Source organism: Lutzomyia longipalpis, chromosome 3 (assembly GCF_024334085.1).
Source record: "Lutzomyia longipalpis isolate SR_M1_2022 chromosome 3, ASM2433408v1".
In the NCBI taxonomy this organism is placed as follows: domain Eukaryota; kingdom Metazoa; phylum Arthropoda; class Insecta; order Diptera; family Psychodidae; genus Lutzomyia; species Lutzomyia longipalpis.
Genome location: NC_074709.1, coordinates 18,498,145 through 18,514,537, shown reverse-complemented (window position 1 = coordinate 18,514,537; position 16,393 = coordinate 18,498,145). Strand labels below are relative to the sequence as shown.

The window sequence follows — 16,393 nt, the reverse complement described above, 5'->3', positions numbered from 1 at the left end:
CCGGAGCAACATGTCTAATCGCATTGGTGGAGGGTTAATCAAATTGCCAACATTCAATTCCGTAATTTATTACACGGATATATTCTGAGTTAATTAAAAGCAATTATCGTGCCAGGTGATTGAATTCTCAGCGCTTCACGCACCTCAATCCCACCCACACCATTTGATTTCTTGTGCACCAGCAGTGGGTGTGCGATATATCGGTTGGCGGCTCTTTTAAATAAACACCAAATTGTTATTTACATCTTCATGTCAATTGCCTATCAATCAAATTCCCCATACGAGTGTATTCCAGAGAAATTTTCAATTTTCAGTCGGAACTTAAAAGTATATAATTGCACGTGTTTTAAAAGGATTTAAAAAGAACTGAAAATTTTATCATTTTTTGAAGTTTTTTTTTAGTTATAAGTTGCATTATAAATCATTTTTGTATAGCTTTAAGATAGAAATGAGTTTATTCGTCGATATATGAGTTGATAAGACCTATTATTTCTCTTTTTTATTTCATAGACGTTAAAAATGGTTTAAAAAATCAACTTGACGTTTATTTACAAATGTTTTACATTACATAATTTTGACACTCTGTACGTTTGACAGTTCTCTTCAAACGTTTCATTATAATTTTTAATGTTTGAAGTTGTTTTTCAAACATTTGACGTGCGTTAACTTTCAACGCTTTCAACACATTTTTACAAGGGTTGTTTATTTGGCGAATCTTTCGATTTTTTTTGCGAATTATTTATTTATTTATTTAGTTAAAAAAGGGGTTGCCATAATTGCTGATGATTCCCTTGTATACTATTTTGGCGAATCATCCAAATAATGGCGAATAATCCTAAATGTTGGTGATTAATTTTTTACGAACATACATAATGTCGAAGTTTTTCCTCAATTTGGTCGACGATTCCTTTCTGAATTTTTACATATTTTACGTTTTCTTTGAATTTTTTTTATAACGTTTGCTTTCCTTTCGTCTAATCCATTTAATAGATCAAACGAAAAATACTTTTACTGCCAAGTATTGAAATAATGATAAATCTGAAGAAAATAAATTGCTTTACTTCATCAGTTTCTTGTTTTTCACCTCTCTCTTGACATTTTGCATCATTTATTAACCACAATTAAGTCATTAAACACGCCCCTTTATATCGTCACCCCCTAATGATTATTATGAGCACAACCCCTCATTGGAAAGCTCCCCGCATTGGCGATATGGGATGCTTAGCAGACTATACAAGGTTGACCTAGGCCACAACTGGCATTTAACAGGGGTGGCTTTTTGGTGCTAAACAATGTGGGTGGGGTGGAAAAAAACTGATTTTTAGAGCACCCTTGTTGGTATTAAAATCAAATGAAAAGACTTGGTACATTTGAAGTGCACTCAATGATGATATTTCATATTTCACCCTATATGGCGCACTTTAGCCCTGAATGCTCGTATAATTGCTGAGACTTTGATTAAACGGCTCCGGGGGATGCGGGTGGGTGCCGGTGTGGTGAATTGGAAGGCGCGACAAGTGGGAAATGAAAAGCATGAGATTTTTCGCATTAGAAAGCGTTGAGGTATTAAAATGGCAAGGAATCTTTAGGATGCACTCAATCCCCATGTATGCTCTTTTGTTACGAAGGAAAGAGTCCTCTTGGGGGTGCCAAAGAAGGTGGGAAGGGGAATCGTGGCTAAATCGATATGGCAATATTTGAGAAAAATCTACCCATTGAAGGTACTTGAGGGTCTTTGTTTGAACGCATTCTCTTCGGCACAGTGAGACACCTCTTCTGCACATGGTGGACTACATTGTGCTGCTTCCGTGGAGTGACCAAGTTTAAGCTCTACTTGTTGAGAGAAGGGTTAATTTATTAAATTTAAGTTTAAATTAAATTTTTAATAAATAAAGCGAATCGAAAAGTAACAGAAGAGTAAAGAAGAAACAAATCCCTAAATAGAGCCCCATGTGAAGGTGCATGATAGTTTATGAGCCTTCTGTATAAGTAATCTACCCTCCCTAGAGAACATCTTCCATCACACAGTGGACAAAAATACCTCATGAAGGAAGTTTTCATTGCGTTGGCGGTTGTATAGTAATGTATGCCAAAAATAGATGCCTTTAGGATCACATTTTTGAGTACTTTTGGTGGAATAATTCTCAAGAAGATAATCTCAGTGAAGAGCCAAAATAAACAGCCACAGGATGATCAGTCATGGGGCATAAAATATGTGGCAAGCTTGGTGGCAAGTGCTGAATGCTTTTAAATCATTCTTAGAAATTTCTATTATTTATTTATGATCTATTAATACATCTCTTAATACAAAATTCTTACCTCTCACGCAGCTTTTGTTTGAGAGGTTTTATGAACAAAAAAAAGTGAAAATAAAATACTTTTAGTACGTGCTTAGAAGCATTTTCTGTGAACAATTCCTGGTCCAGATTCATCGTATTCCTCTTTGGAGATCCACATTTGCTGGAATGTGGACAAAGAAGCGAGAATGGAGCCACCAATCCAGACGGAATACTTTCTCTCTGGTGGAGCGATAATCTTGATTTTAATTGTAGACGGGGCAAGGGAGGTGATCTCCTTTTGCATACGATCAGCAATACCAGGATACATTGTAGTACCACCAGACATTACGGTATTGGCGTAGAGATCCTTCCTGATGTCCACATCGCACTTCATGATGCTGTTGTAGACGGTCTCGTGAATACCGCAGGATTCCATACCGAGGAAGGATGGCTGGAAGAGAGCTTCTGGACAGCGGAAGCGTTCATTGCCAATTGTAATGACTTGTCCATCGGGAAGTTCGTAGGACTTCTCCAGAGACGTCGAGGCAGCTGCTGTGGCCATTTCCTGCTCAAAATCAAGAGCAACATAGCAGAGTTTTTCCTTGATATCCCGGACAATTTCCCGTTCGGCAGTGGTTGTGAAGGAATAGCCACGTTCCGTGAGAATCTTCATGAGATAATCCGTGAGATCACGACCAGCAAGATCGAGACGAAGGATTGCATGGGGGAGAGCGTAGCCCTCGTAGATGGGCACTGTGTGGGAGACACCATCTCCAGAATCCAGAACAATACCCGTTGTACGTCCAGAGGCATAGAGGGAGAGTACAGCCTGGATGGCCACATACATGGCGGGTGAATTAAAGGTTTCAAACATAATCTGGGTCATCTTCTCACGATTCGCTTTGGGATTGAGAGGGGCCTCTGTGAGCAAAACAGGGTGCTCCTCTGGGGCAACACGGAGCTCATTGTAGAAGGTATGATGCCAGATTTTCTCCATGTCGTCCCAATTGGTGATGATACCATGTTCAATGGGGTACTTGAGGGTCAAGATACCACGTTTGCTCTGGGCCTCATCACCCACATAGGAGTCCTTCTGACCCATGCCAACCATCACTCCCTGATGACGTGGTCGTCCTACAATGGATGGGAACACAGCACGGGGGGCATCATCACCGGCAAAACCGGCCTTGCACATGCCGGAGCCTGAAATTAAAATGATTTTTTGTTAATTTTTTAAATTTTATTTTCCTTTTTGTATTTCTTAGATTTTTATTCGAATTGTAGCTAAAATTTTAATATTTGACCTTTTTCTACAATTTCAAATGATCGCGATCGTCATCATGTTTACTTAATTAAAAAATTGATCACAGTTTAATGATTTATTTTAGTCATACTGATTCGAGATTTATATATCGATCACTAAATGGATGATCACTATCTTCTAATTTCATGAATGATTGAAAGTGATCGAAACCTTGTAGATCATTTAAATGAATAAATTAAAATGATCTTTTGTTACTAATTTCAACAATAAAAACTTTTAAAGATCACAAAATTGTTTGATCTTCATTTGGCATAACACTGATCATCGAATGATCGCGAGTGATCAATAAGTTTCTGATCACTTGATTGAAAAATTCTAAATAATAATTATTAAGCAATTAATTTACAAAAATGATATTTTTATTACTGAAACATATTAAACACAATCACTCAATCGAACAATTTAAATGTTTTAATAGAACTTGATCCATTTTCTTCTCTTCCATCTTGATATTTAGGATCACTGTTTTTTTTTAAGGATCGCAACTACAACTTTCTTTTTTGAAAGAATTTCAGCCACTTTCTTAAAAAAATTTTGTTTAAAAAGGAGTTTTAATTTGCATTAAAAATGTAAAACAAAAAAACTTTCGCACCATTATCAACCACAAGAGCAGCAACTTCTTCGTCACACATTGTTGTTTGCGTTGGAGTCTTCTCGCGGGAGAGGTTCTTTTCCGGTGGAGGTATACTGAATTTCTGATGAACGCTCTTGGAGCAACTGAGTTACTTTAGACTACGTTTGTGGTGTCTTATATGTGTTCGGGGTATGTTAAAAATAACCCACGACAGTCGTACCGTATAAGGGCAGGATTTCATCTAATGCGCCAACATCGTTCTTTCTTCGTTTTCCCCCACAACTCTTTTCCAAACGCATACTTTTCATTTGCCTTCGCACCATTGCGTGTGGTGCGACATGCCTATTACATACAGAATACCTCCAAAGGAGAGTCATCTAATAAGAAAATCCCGCGTAACGCAGAGAGGGATGAATACATCCCACATCAACACCTCATCTCATCTCGTTCGTGGCTCTATTTTTAGGAATCCGCATGTGGAATTTCATTCCATTGTAAGGAAGTGCAGGAAATGCGCGAGACACGCGACAAACATTACTAATTAATGGGCTGAAAATATATGAGTTTCTCACTCTGCGACCAAATTGGTGACTTTCGCTGTTTCTTCTAATTTAATGGCGCTATAACTTCGTCACAGGTGACGTTGAAGTGGTGTCATACTGTTGATCTTTGGTCACTCGGGTACTCCCGCAAGCAATGAATAACAGAGTTGCGGCATAAAGAAAGGAATTTCCCAGATAAACTCATAAATTTATTTGATAAAGGGTTAAAATGGTTAAAAACTTTAATATTAGGAGGTGAATGAGATTCATTTTTGGCTTCTTCTAGGCTTTCACTGCGATAAAGTATTGTAAGTTATTTGCAAAGAAGTTAATTCACTTCTATATGGAAAAACCCTTTATTCCCAGAAACATTCAAAAATATACTTAATCCTGAGAAGGATTAAATAAAAATTCAGAAATCGCCCAAGAGACTTACTTTTTTTTCCACAGTAATGAACTGAAAATAGGTAACAAAGATTTGCCCAAAAATGTTAAAAATGACGTCATCAGAATGTTTTCTTTTATACCTTTCAAGTCAAGAAATCATCAATAAAACATCAACGTGAATGCTTCATTCATTGAATAAGACTCAAAACAAAACGTTGACGTCATTTTTTTTTTAAATTTTTGGGACAATTTCGACGGCTTATTCCACCTGAGTCCAGTAGAAAATAGTTAGTCTGTTTGGATATTCGATTGTTTTCTCCAATGAACGATTTTTCATACAAGGACGTATATAGTCCTTTTTTCCTGAAAATCAACCGAATTCATCCCTCTCTAGAAAATTTAATAAGCATTAATTGGAATAAATAAAACTTTATCTACCAGACTAAATAAGCTGTCTTAATCTCTAATCTATGATACAGTCAACTCTGTTAATTCATGAAAGCAAAATAGCTCGATGTTCTAAAAATAAATCCATGCCATGTTAGAGGAAAGTGAATGTTTTGGGAAGTGCTCTGGGAAATGATCATCTCGGGGCATTTCTCTTCTTGAGTATGTGGAATTTCTTCAGTCAGCTGTTGATCCTTCTCCCACCATTTCTCACCACTGAATCAGCATTCACCAACCACCACGTCTTATTGCAAATCTCTCTGAAATTGTTGATCTTGACTTTGTGAAGTTTTTGTGAGTCACAAAAAAATCTATTTATTGTCCGGCAGCTCGATCGTTTGATTTGGGATCTCCTTAAAAATCCGCGATCACTTCGGGTGCTTTGCAGTGTGGTGTATAGATTGAGAGGATGTTTATAAATAGAAGAATCTTTTAATAAAATGATGTACTTACTCTGTGATCACTTCCAGATCACCGCAATATCACGAAATTCCCTTGAATTTTTGTACGCCATAGTGGATTTATTGAATCTATGCTATGGGGAAATTTATTTTATTTGACTTTTCCGGGAAAATTGCTAGAGGTTGATTCTTTTTTTATTTTCATTCCTTGTTGAGATACTAAAACATGCATGGAATTGGTCAGAAAAAGGATTTCTTCCTTCATGCATATGAGATTGGATAAAAGGCAAAATGGGATTAATGTAGAATTTTGCTTTGGAAAATTGTTCGAAAAAGCCACAAATCGATTGGACCGGTGCTTTTGGGGCAGAGTCTTTTGATGTCCGTCGAATTAGCTGGCGCTATTTCATGCGAAAATCTAATTATTTTTCAATTTGCCGGACACTGAGACCCTCATCCGAATCCATTGTCATCATGATGAGCATCAAAAGAGCCGTACGTTAATTGACTTTTCGCTCATTGACACTTTTTCCGCCACACAAATTCTCATCGCTCTTTTTATGCTCTTTTTCTATTTTCAATTTTTCCATCGCATATCTCTCATTTTTATTTTCTATGTAACCCCTCTCACAATTTTCCAGAAAACTCACTGCATTTTATGCTTATATCGCATCGCCTCGAAGGGGCTGGGAATGTCAATTTGCCAGAGCAAATGATGAATGATAAAATTATTTGGGGGGTGGTTTCTAATGTGAATTAAACACCTGCTGGAAGGTAAATTGATTAATCAATGAATCAATAGCGTGTTTATTTATGGCTCCATTGCATTTTGCTTTTCCACTGCACTCCCCGCTTCAGTGGGCTCTCTCTTTCAGGGGACCTTTCCACCCTTAGAATGCAATTCCACGTTTCGGCGCTATGTCAGGCCGCGCCTGCCATTCAATAGCACCTAAATGGGGGAGTTGATTTTTCAATTCATTTTGAGCAATGAAAATGTGTTCAAAGATTTTTTGAAAATAAATTTACTGGCAAATTAATTTTTAAAAAGGCAGATTAATAAAACCGTACGAATTTATTGGTAAATAGGTGGTAAATTTTTGGTATTTTTTGGTAAATGGTTATTTTGTTGGTATTGCACTGGTAAACATTTACAGTTTCGATAAAATACTACCGTATTGATAAAGTCGTGAGTTTTAACCAAATATTGGAATTTATAATGTTTTTTACCAACAAATTCCTAATAAATTTTTTTGGCAAAAAGGATAATGATAAAAGTTGGTAAAAATCAAATTTTCCAACACATTTCATTGTTGATAAACATATTTACATCTTGGATAATACCAAAATATTGGTATTTGGTAAATTGATAGTGGTTCAATTCTATATATTTGGTTAAATAATAGGTAGTAAAAAAAATAATAAAAAATTGGTGTTTAAATATTGTAATATTTATTTTAACCACAAAATTGTTGATCAAAAAATCGCAAAATAAATGGTAAAATTGGTAATTGGTAAAAAAAAACTTTACCATGTATATATTTGTTGGTAAAATAACTAAACTCTGATTGAAAATGATGATTGTAATACGTTGCTAATTGGTCATTTATTTTACAGATTTGTTAAATTTTACTAATATTTTACCAACAAATGAAATTAATACAAAACAGAATACCAATAATTTGTCATTTTACATTGAACCAAAATTTTTGAAAAAATTCATAGGGAGACATGGGGCAATTTGATAGTTTTTTGGGAGAAACATTTTCCTGATTTTCCTGAAAATATTTGAGTTTTCTCATGAGGACTATCTTATAGGAAATTTTCCGGGCTACAACTTTGTCTCATACGATTTTTCTCTATCTCAACGGGAAAATGCATTTTCAGGCCATTTTCCAAACCCTTGCACATTTGCCTGTTTCAAAAATCATGGGGCAAAATGTTAGTTTGCGTTTTTTGGCCTTAAATTTCAATTTTATGAATTTATTTCATCTAAACACTATAAAAGCAATTGATAATAAGGTATTTGTGTAACAATTAAAAATTTTTTTTAATAAAAAAAATACAAAAAATAAAAAAAAATGAAAAATTTATGAAATTGCACTTTTTATTTTTTAAATAATTTTATATTTGTAATAGAGAGTAATATAACATGCTAAATTATAAGTATTAAGTGTGCCGACTGGAAAAAAATAAAATAAATAAACAAAAAAAAAGTTAACAGCCTTAAAAACAGTTTCTAACATTTTGCCCCAAGTGGTACTTTTTAGTGTCAGTGTTATACGGGAAAACCCGGAAAATTTTTTCGGAAAATTTAGACTAAATTCGTGTTCAGCAATAGTTACTCTATCAAAAAATGCATTTGGATAAAAAAAAATTACACAGAAATACGCCAAAATACGATATTGAAATGAAAGGTCAAAGTAACTTTGAAATTTGAAAAATTTGTTTTTTAAATAAATCCCAAAATATTAGATCAATTATTATAAAACTTTATAGGCTTGGTTAGAGTTATAAAAGGTACCTTTTGACTAAATTAGAACAATTACGAAATAATATTTACTGAGATATTGGAGATGTGTGGTCTTGATTTTCTAACATTTTGCCCCATTTCCCCTATACCTTTTCTATGTAAAATATTCTTTTCTAGCGTCAAAAAGACAGAAACATATGGTACAGTCCACACAAAATGTAGCAAACTTTACCAAAAAAATTTACCAAATGATTTTTTTAGCTTCCTTAATTGCCTAAATTACCAAATCTCCTCATATCTACATAAGATTTTCTCATGGGAATCACTTTCTGTTTCTTTCTCTTTGCAAAATTATTGTGTTTACTCACCGTCATAGAATGTGCGGCAGCAATAACATAATTTCTAATTTACCAAAAAGAAAGACTGCGAGGGTGGCAACTGGATTGGGTATGAGTGAATTGTTGAAATGCTAGCAAATTGAAATGCCAAAATTGATTTTATTTCATTGTATCTATTTACAAAAACTTTCCAATTGGATTTCATAGGGCGCACACATTTTATGTTTGCGGGGGTGGTGTGCCCTTTGCCAAAAATCACGAAAGAAGGTCAAAAATAAATATTTGCCGTGTGTATAGTGGCAATTTTCCAATAAATCTGTCATTAGGAGATAATTCCACCCCTGCGACTTCACATCAGTCACCCCCTCATTGTCATCCACACATACTGCTCTATTTGTGGTGGGAATTTTATTAGATTTCACAGCAGAGAAGTATGGAGTTTGGGTATTTAACCCCATTTGCTATATGAATAGTTGAATCCTGAGAAAATTAGCCAGTTATTGTCGCAGAATTTCCATTTCTTGCGTGCTATGTACATGGAATATATATTAGTGAAAATATTGGCATCTCCATGGAGGGTTATTTGAGTTTGTTTGCAATCCCATTATTATTTGTATTTCGGAGAAGTAATATATTGAGTTCTGGTGTATACGTACTACATATTATAAAGTCTATTTGCTTAGGATATAAAGTAGATTTCTGACTGATGACTAAACTTCTCGTATTCATAGTTTTTCTTCTCCTTCACCCATCGCAGCTTCCCTTTGTCCTGGAGCAGGATGTCCCGCTCCCGACGTATTGCACTTGTTTGCAGAAAACAGTGACACGCGACCATGAGCTACCCATTCTTTTGTCCACCTACTCTGTGATTTAGAGGCAAACTTTTATTTTAAAGGACATTTTGCACCGCCTTGATTTATTTGCTTTATTCGTCTCTTGATTAATCAAGCAGAAAGAGTTTGAGGTTTAAAATGTTGTAAATTAATTTATTTTAAAAGCTTCAAAAATATGTAGAAAAGCGTTAAAAATTCAAATAACACATTTTGAGCTTGAATTGTGAGTTAAAACCCTCATACCGAATAGAGCGACAACATTCGGCGACTAGCTGAAGCACATAAAAAAGCACAGAAGCTCTCAAATTTGCGCATGATCACATACAAGGGGCATTATATTATATACACAATAATACATAGCATAGGGGAAGATGGGGTAAAAAGTTAATTTTTTGGGAGAAATATTTTCCCGAGTTTCGAGAAAATTTTTTATCTTATAGGAAATTTTTCTGGCTCAAACTTTGTCTCAGAGTATTTCTTTCTGCCTCAATGGGAAAATGCCTTTTCAGTCCATTTTCCGAACCCTTGCACTTTCAACTTTTTGCCCCAGTTGCCCCTATAGCTACGTGTATTACAATGTTATGTAAAAAAAAAGAATTACATATTGTTAGTGCGCGCGTGTTTCAAATAACTCTAATCATGTAATTTTAGTCAATTTCAAATGTATATCCACTTTAATTTTTAGAGATAATTAACAAGCAAACAAACACTATATTACATGTGAGGGTGGTTCTCGATGGCACTTAGCAATGAAAGATGTAATCTACAAAAATGACACCTCCAAAATATCCTCGGTGTAAATTATTCAACAATTTCAGAGGCCTCTTGATGAAATTAATACCAACCACCGCATTTTCACTTCACACTCTGTTGCACACTAATTTGGTTCATCGGGATTGTTAGGCTAATTGCCCGATGAAAGGTGATAAAAAAAATAAAAAATTAAGTGAAATGATACTTCCTCAAAAATATGGAAATAAAAAAAATTAAGTTAATCGAAAAGGAGCTTTTTTTGTAACCCATCCAGGATTTTTTTTGAAATCTTTACCAACTTTGACTTCAAAATTTTCCAGAAAAGTCAATTTTCAACTAATATTCTTGAAATTTTGCATAAAAAGTTCTAAAACTCTTTCTCTGTGAATCCATTTGATTTTTGTAAAAATTGAAAACTTTTTTTAATGTCGTTTTAAGCTTTGAAAATCAACAAAATGAAATTTATGTGCGTACTCCTTTGCGTACTAAATATATTAAAATGAACGAATTCGGGTTAATTTAAAAACAAGACGGGTTAAAAGACTTTTACGGTTTCAATTTTGATACGAAAAATACTGTTTTGGACAGGAGAATGTGGTTAAATGAATAAAAATATTAAAAATATTTAGATATAAAAAAATTATTTCAAGAAAATCAGTTTTTGAAAATATTTTGAATCATCAGAAATTCTTTCTGTTTAATTGAAATACCTAAAAATGATAAATTTCGGCATATCCCTCTGGAAATCTTCCGAAAAAAAAAAAGATTTTGTAGATATATTCCGATAATTTTGAAAGTTTGAGGACTTTTTCTGAACGATTTTTGAGTCATTCTCAAGTGGGTAGAGTCTAATACGAGACGTAACTTTTCTATAATATTTTTTATACAAGCTTTTTATACAATTTGTGAATGTGTTAATGCCTAAAAACTCATGAAAAACTAATTTTAAAAAATGCATCAAAGAAATTCACAATTTAGAAGAATTTTGTAGAGAAATTGTTTAGAAAAACTATTTTTTACATCAGAATATTTCCAGTTTCAACTTAAAAAAAATATAACTTAATTCCAAGAAGAACCAAAGAAAATTCCCGAGAAAACTTACCTTTTAAATCATCCATTCACTTTCACTTTTTGTAAATTATTTATGTTTTTAATTCACATTTATTCCATGATAAATTGAAAACGAAATTTCGCAGCGAAGAAACAAAATACTTCCATCTTTGTGAAAGTCCTTTATTTAAAAACTTTTTCAAGGATTTTATGCAAAGTTTCACAATTTCCACTTGCAAAACTAATTTAATCGCACAAGGAAAATTACAGGAAGGGTGAAGTAATTTTTTACTCTCTCTCTCTAAAAAACTTATCCAAATAAATTGTCTTCTTGCAACATGAAGGAGTCACACAATTTAGACTTTTAGATTTTATTGAATTTCTTTCACACAAATTAAACCTGTTGTTTTTCCACAAGTTAAAATTAACCAACATTGTACCTTTGCTAAATAGGCCGAGAGGGTGGGCATGGAAAGTTTTCTGCATTGCATGTCGACAAAATTTCGTCGGAGGAGAGGGCGGAAATTGGAGTGAAGGAATTTTGGGGCCAAAGTGAGACACTCCATGTGGATTTTTAATCAAAACTCTCCCCAACCCCCTTCGGTTGGGGGTGGGTGAACGTTTTAATTACTTTGTGCATCTGTTGGCAATTTTTATTTGAATTGTATCTACGGGATACGGACCAATAAAACCGCAGTGAATCCCCTCGACGATGGGCGGTTTGGTGGAATATTTTTTTTCCAAAAAGGTGCCAATCATTTTTATTGGATGGGAGGCACATTTTGCCGGGGAATTCCGACGGAATCTACAAACAATTGTACGGCAAAAGCAATTAAATGTTAATCAGTATTTGCCCTCATGCCAATTTCGGGGCACAAGAGCCGGGACCCGCCACTACCCAATATTATATACCCGGAAAATTGATTAGGGAGGGTCGATCGGATCACGTGAAGAGATGCTTTTTATTTACAAATTTCCTCTCATTTATTTATGTTACATTCATGATTGCTATTAATAAGTTTATACAATATAATTTAATATCTAACGCATTGATTTTTTCTTCTTTATAGTCCACTCTCGTTAATTCAATTCTGCTTATCTAAAGACAATTTTTCTTCTAGTTCTATGCACATTTTTTTTTTGCTCTCTCCTGTGTTTTCTTCTCATTCATTATTCTTATCTCATTGGGCAAATTATTAACTTGCATAATTTTATGTCAAAATTCATATTTAATTTTAAGGGTCATTATAAATTAGATATTTTTATCATTTATTTATTTTTCATCTTCAACGTCACAATTTTAGAGAAATTGTGCTCTTTCACTGGTATAATGCGCGTGGAACTATTGCCAAATTCATGTACATATTATCTAGTTTCTTCGCGGTTAGGAATGTGCTTTTTTGGTGTAAAAAATAGTTTAAATGCCTGTTAAGGGGGGTCTCTTGGGAAATCTGTTAGATATTACACATTTTTAATGTTGTCATTTTCTTGGGGTTTTTCTTTAACTTGGATATCCGATGATGGTTAAATTTGTAGCCTAGTTATTGAAGTGTAAGAAAATCACTTTTCGCCATTTTAGGTGCGACGCCATCTTGTGATTTTCCGACTTTTCCGCAGAGCTGCCCTAAAACACAAAGGTAGGTTTTTCTCAGGATCTACTGGATGGATTTTGATGGGGTAAAAAGCAAATGAAAGAGAACATACCCGTGCAGATTTTGATGTACCAGAATTTTGAATTTCCATTCTGGGGCTGAGAAAAGTGGAAAAACGTCAAAAATATCTGAAAAAAGTCACATTTTTCCACTTTTCTCAGCCCCGGAGGGGAAATTCAAAATTCTGGTACATCAAAATCTGCACGGGTATGTTCTCTTTCATTTGCTTTTTACCCCATTAAAATCCATCCAGTAGATCCTGAGAAAAACCTACCTTTGTGTTTTGAGGAAAATCTCAAGATGGCGTCGCATCTAAGATGTCGGAAAGTGATTTTCTTACTCTTTAAAGATAAGTCTTCAAATGTGACCAACATTTGAAAATCAAGTTTAAGAAAAACCTTAAGAAAAATAAAAACATTAAATTTCACCAGCTCACAAAAGAGACCCCCCTTAAAGAAGGAAATAGTGAAATTGAATATTTTTTTTTTAACTAAAAAAACATAAAAGAAAGATTTATTTAAATAAAATATATTTTGAACGAAACTTTACTCTGCATTTCTTTCTCAATTATGAAAGGTAAATATTTATTTATTTTTAAACTAAACAAAATGACTGTTAGTTACATTAAACTAATATTTTACATAATTGCTGTTTATTGTGTAGAGATGGTAGAGATAGAGAGAAAATAATTTTAGAAATAAAAAAAAAATGTAACAAAAATCAACTATTTGTTTGATTAATTTAAGTTAAGTTGCCTACATATTTAAGGCAGATAGAAAATTGTTGTTCTTGAATTGTTAAAATTAACCCTTTCCCAATATACATATACGCTGTTTTAAACATAACAGGTTAGTTTCTACTGATTTTTTTAAAAAATAATTTTTATAATGAAAGATAGAAAAGCGATCATTACAAAAAACCAATTTTTCAATGCTTTGAAGCATTTTCAAGTATGAAAAATTATTTCAAAATCAGGGAAATGAAATGTTTCATGGTTTAGCATATGATCCAATGGACACGAAAGGGTTAATAAATCTGTAATAAATTTAATATTGATGAAAGATTAGTTTAAAAATTGCGCATTTAGAACTAAACTTTTCAAAAAAAAAGTTTTTTTTTACCTTTTTTAATATAATTTTTAATCTTTCTTTCAATGAAAATTGTTTGCTGAATGTTTTTTTTATTTGTGAATTTTCTACTCAATTTTCTCAAACAAGAAATAAATAATTTCTTACAGCCAAATTTTTAAAATTGAAAAAAGAAATCCGTGAAAACCGTCTTCTCTTTTTCTCCAAATGTTCTTTCAATAATTCTTGGATTTTTTATTAACTATTTTTTTTGAATTGTTAAAAATGTAATTTGCCAAAATTAGCAAAACAGCTAAAGTTTTTTTTTTAGAAAGCACATTCCTCAACATCTTTCATTTTAATCTAATAAAATCTACTAGCCTAAGCTATCGTCAGCCCTTTATTGATACTCTCGAGATGTTCCTTGGCCTTAATGCGAAGTGTTGCGATGGAATTGGTTCGGATGTCGGCGTTGTTCATCGTCATGTTTATGGCGCATTCCTTGGGCAGAAGACGCCCATCTTGTGGTGTTTGAATTTCTTGCACTTCCGGCGGAAGTGTTTGTGCCTCCGGCGGCGGTGGACGACCACTTGGTGACGTGGTGGGACTACTGGAGACACTGTGTGCCGGTGATGCCGGTGGACGCGGTGGTGATGTCTGTGGGGTGCTTTGCGACGCCATCGTGGCCGGCGGCATGACAACGTGATGACCCGGCGGCGAGAGGCGAACACTTCCGGGGCCACCCATCTGTGGACCACTAATGACGCGGCCGCCTGCACTTAGGCCGAGATTGTTCATGGAGATGTTGGACGGTGCCAGGCTGAGTGGGGGAGTTAAGTAGCTTGGGTAGACCGTCTGTGGATGCGACAGGAAACCTGCCAGGAGGAAGTCTGTTGAGTGCACGTGGGAGTTAAAGTAAAATGGAGGTCATGGGGTTTACCTGGCAATGCTGAAAGCAATGGAGGTGATAGCCATGGGTCCACCGGTAGGGAGCTTCCGTTGCATGCTAAACGATGCGGAAGCTGCGAAAAGTGGGTCAGTCCAAGACGAAGGCTCTCCGACTTTTCTTGACGTCGCCACTTGGCGCGACGATTTTGAAACCAAACCTATGGATAAAAAGAAACAATTTTATTTCTCTAAAATTGTAATTTTAGGGTTCAATTATGTTAAAAAGGAATAAAGAATTCATTAATTTTATTTGAAGATTTTGCTTTTCCATGAATTTTCTTTGGAATTAATTCAAGATTCTTCTACAATACAATAAAACAATCTCTGCGCCGTTTTAATGCCTTCACACCTTTTTGAGCAATTCGCATCACTTCCATTCGATTAACAAGAAGAAATGCATTGATCGTGAAGTACATTGAAAAGTCATTTTATTTTATATAAATGAAGCTGAATGAAAACTTATCAATTTGCCCGACAAATCCCTAATCAATGAATGGAATGAATCATGAGCATATTGCATAAATCTCTATTTGGATATAGAGCATAAAACTGTTACTAATTAAAATAAATATCTCTCCGTTGATGCTTGAAGAATTTTTCTCATTTATATTGTTGTGTGAAAATGCATAAAAGGAATCCCACGGTAGGAAAAATATTACAATTGAGTGGGTGGAGGCTGTGCAATGGAGGGTTTTATGTGTCTTTTTTTGCACACAACGGAGAACAAAGTCAGATCTGGTTGTAGCACGTGCACGGTGTTTGATTAACCCCACTTAATGATCAGTTAAACAGTGAACAATATCGAAATATGAGACGCACGCTTCAATATTAAATAGTCTGTATTTTGGGAGAAGGGGTGACCGGGAAAACACCCTCGCGCCATTTTCCTCACAGCGTTGTAGGGTGAACAGTTTTTGGGCAATTTCATGGATTTTTGGTCCAGGCATGCGCCTCATCTCTCAACCTCCACCCCCTCAATTTACTCTCGTGAAAGGTTACACCCTCACGTCACCCACAATCTGCATTTTCATTGATTTCCATTTCGAAACATTCTTTTCCAGATCGAGTGAAAAAAAAAAAATCAGCAAATCGAATATAAACCACAAAACGACTCAGTGTGGTAATATCGAAAAAGAATCAAATGTAATCGTATCTCATTAATCACGTCGTGGGTAAGCTCTGTGCTTGGGGGTGGCTGGCAAGTGGAGGAAAATGGAGGTGGCACGGGTAAGTGTAATTAGGTGACATAGCACGTAAATAAATTTAGGGTTAATTACACGACGTGATTAATTCGTTCTAATTGTCGTTTTATGTTCTTTTCGACATTC

At 34.6% G+C, this 16,393-nt stretch overlaps 4 protein-coding genes across 5 annotated transcripts in view; 2 read left to right on the top strand and 2 right to left on the bottom strand.

The window, feature by feature from the left end:
- Positions 1-16,393, top strand: part of LOC129792365 (transient receptor potential cation channel subfamily A member 1) — a 1,125,827-nt gene that overhangs the window by 472,709 nt on the left and 636,725 nt on the right. The window lies entirely within an intron of this gene.
- The window catches only part of LOC129792430 (PIH1 domain-containing protein 2), a 927,269-nt gene that overhangs the window by 274,151 nt on the left and 636,725 nt on the right, over positions 1-16,393 (top strand). The window lies entirely within an intron of this gene.
- Positions 2,256-4,394, bottom strand: LOC129792433 (actin, muscle). The gene is made up of 2 exons (XM_055831495.1): positions 4,196-4,394; positions 2,256-3,482 (listed from the first exon to the last, which is right to left on the bottom strand). Exons 1-2 carry the CDS (start codon positions 4,233-4,235, stop codon positions 2,392-2,394), a joined length of 1,131 nt encoding a protein of 376 aa, XP_055687470.1. The 5' UTR covers positions 4,236-4,394; the 3' UTR covers positions 2,256-2,391.
- The window catches only part of LOC129792394 (retinal homeobox protein Rx), a 33,772-nt gene continuing 31,578 nt past the window's right edge, over positions 14,200-16,393 (bottom strand). Inside the window, exons 5-6 of one of the 2 annotated variants that reach the window (XM_055831403.1) lie at positions 15,058-15,223; positions 14,200-14,992 (exon numbers count right to left, since the gene is read on the bottom strand). In XM_055831403.1, coding sequence (XP_055687378.1) covers positions 14,499-14,992; positions 15,058-15,223 — 660 coding nt within the window. In that variant the 3' untranslated portion in view covers positions 14,200-14,498. Of the gene's footprint in view, positions 15,008-15,057; positions 15,224-16,393 lie in introns of both variants that reach the window. The other variant, XM_055831402.1, reaches the window with a different exon arrangement.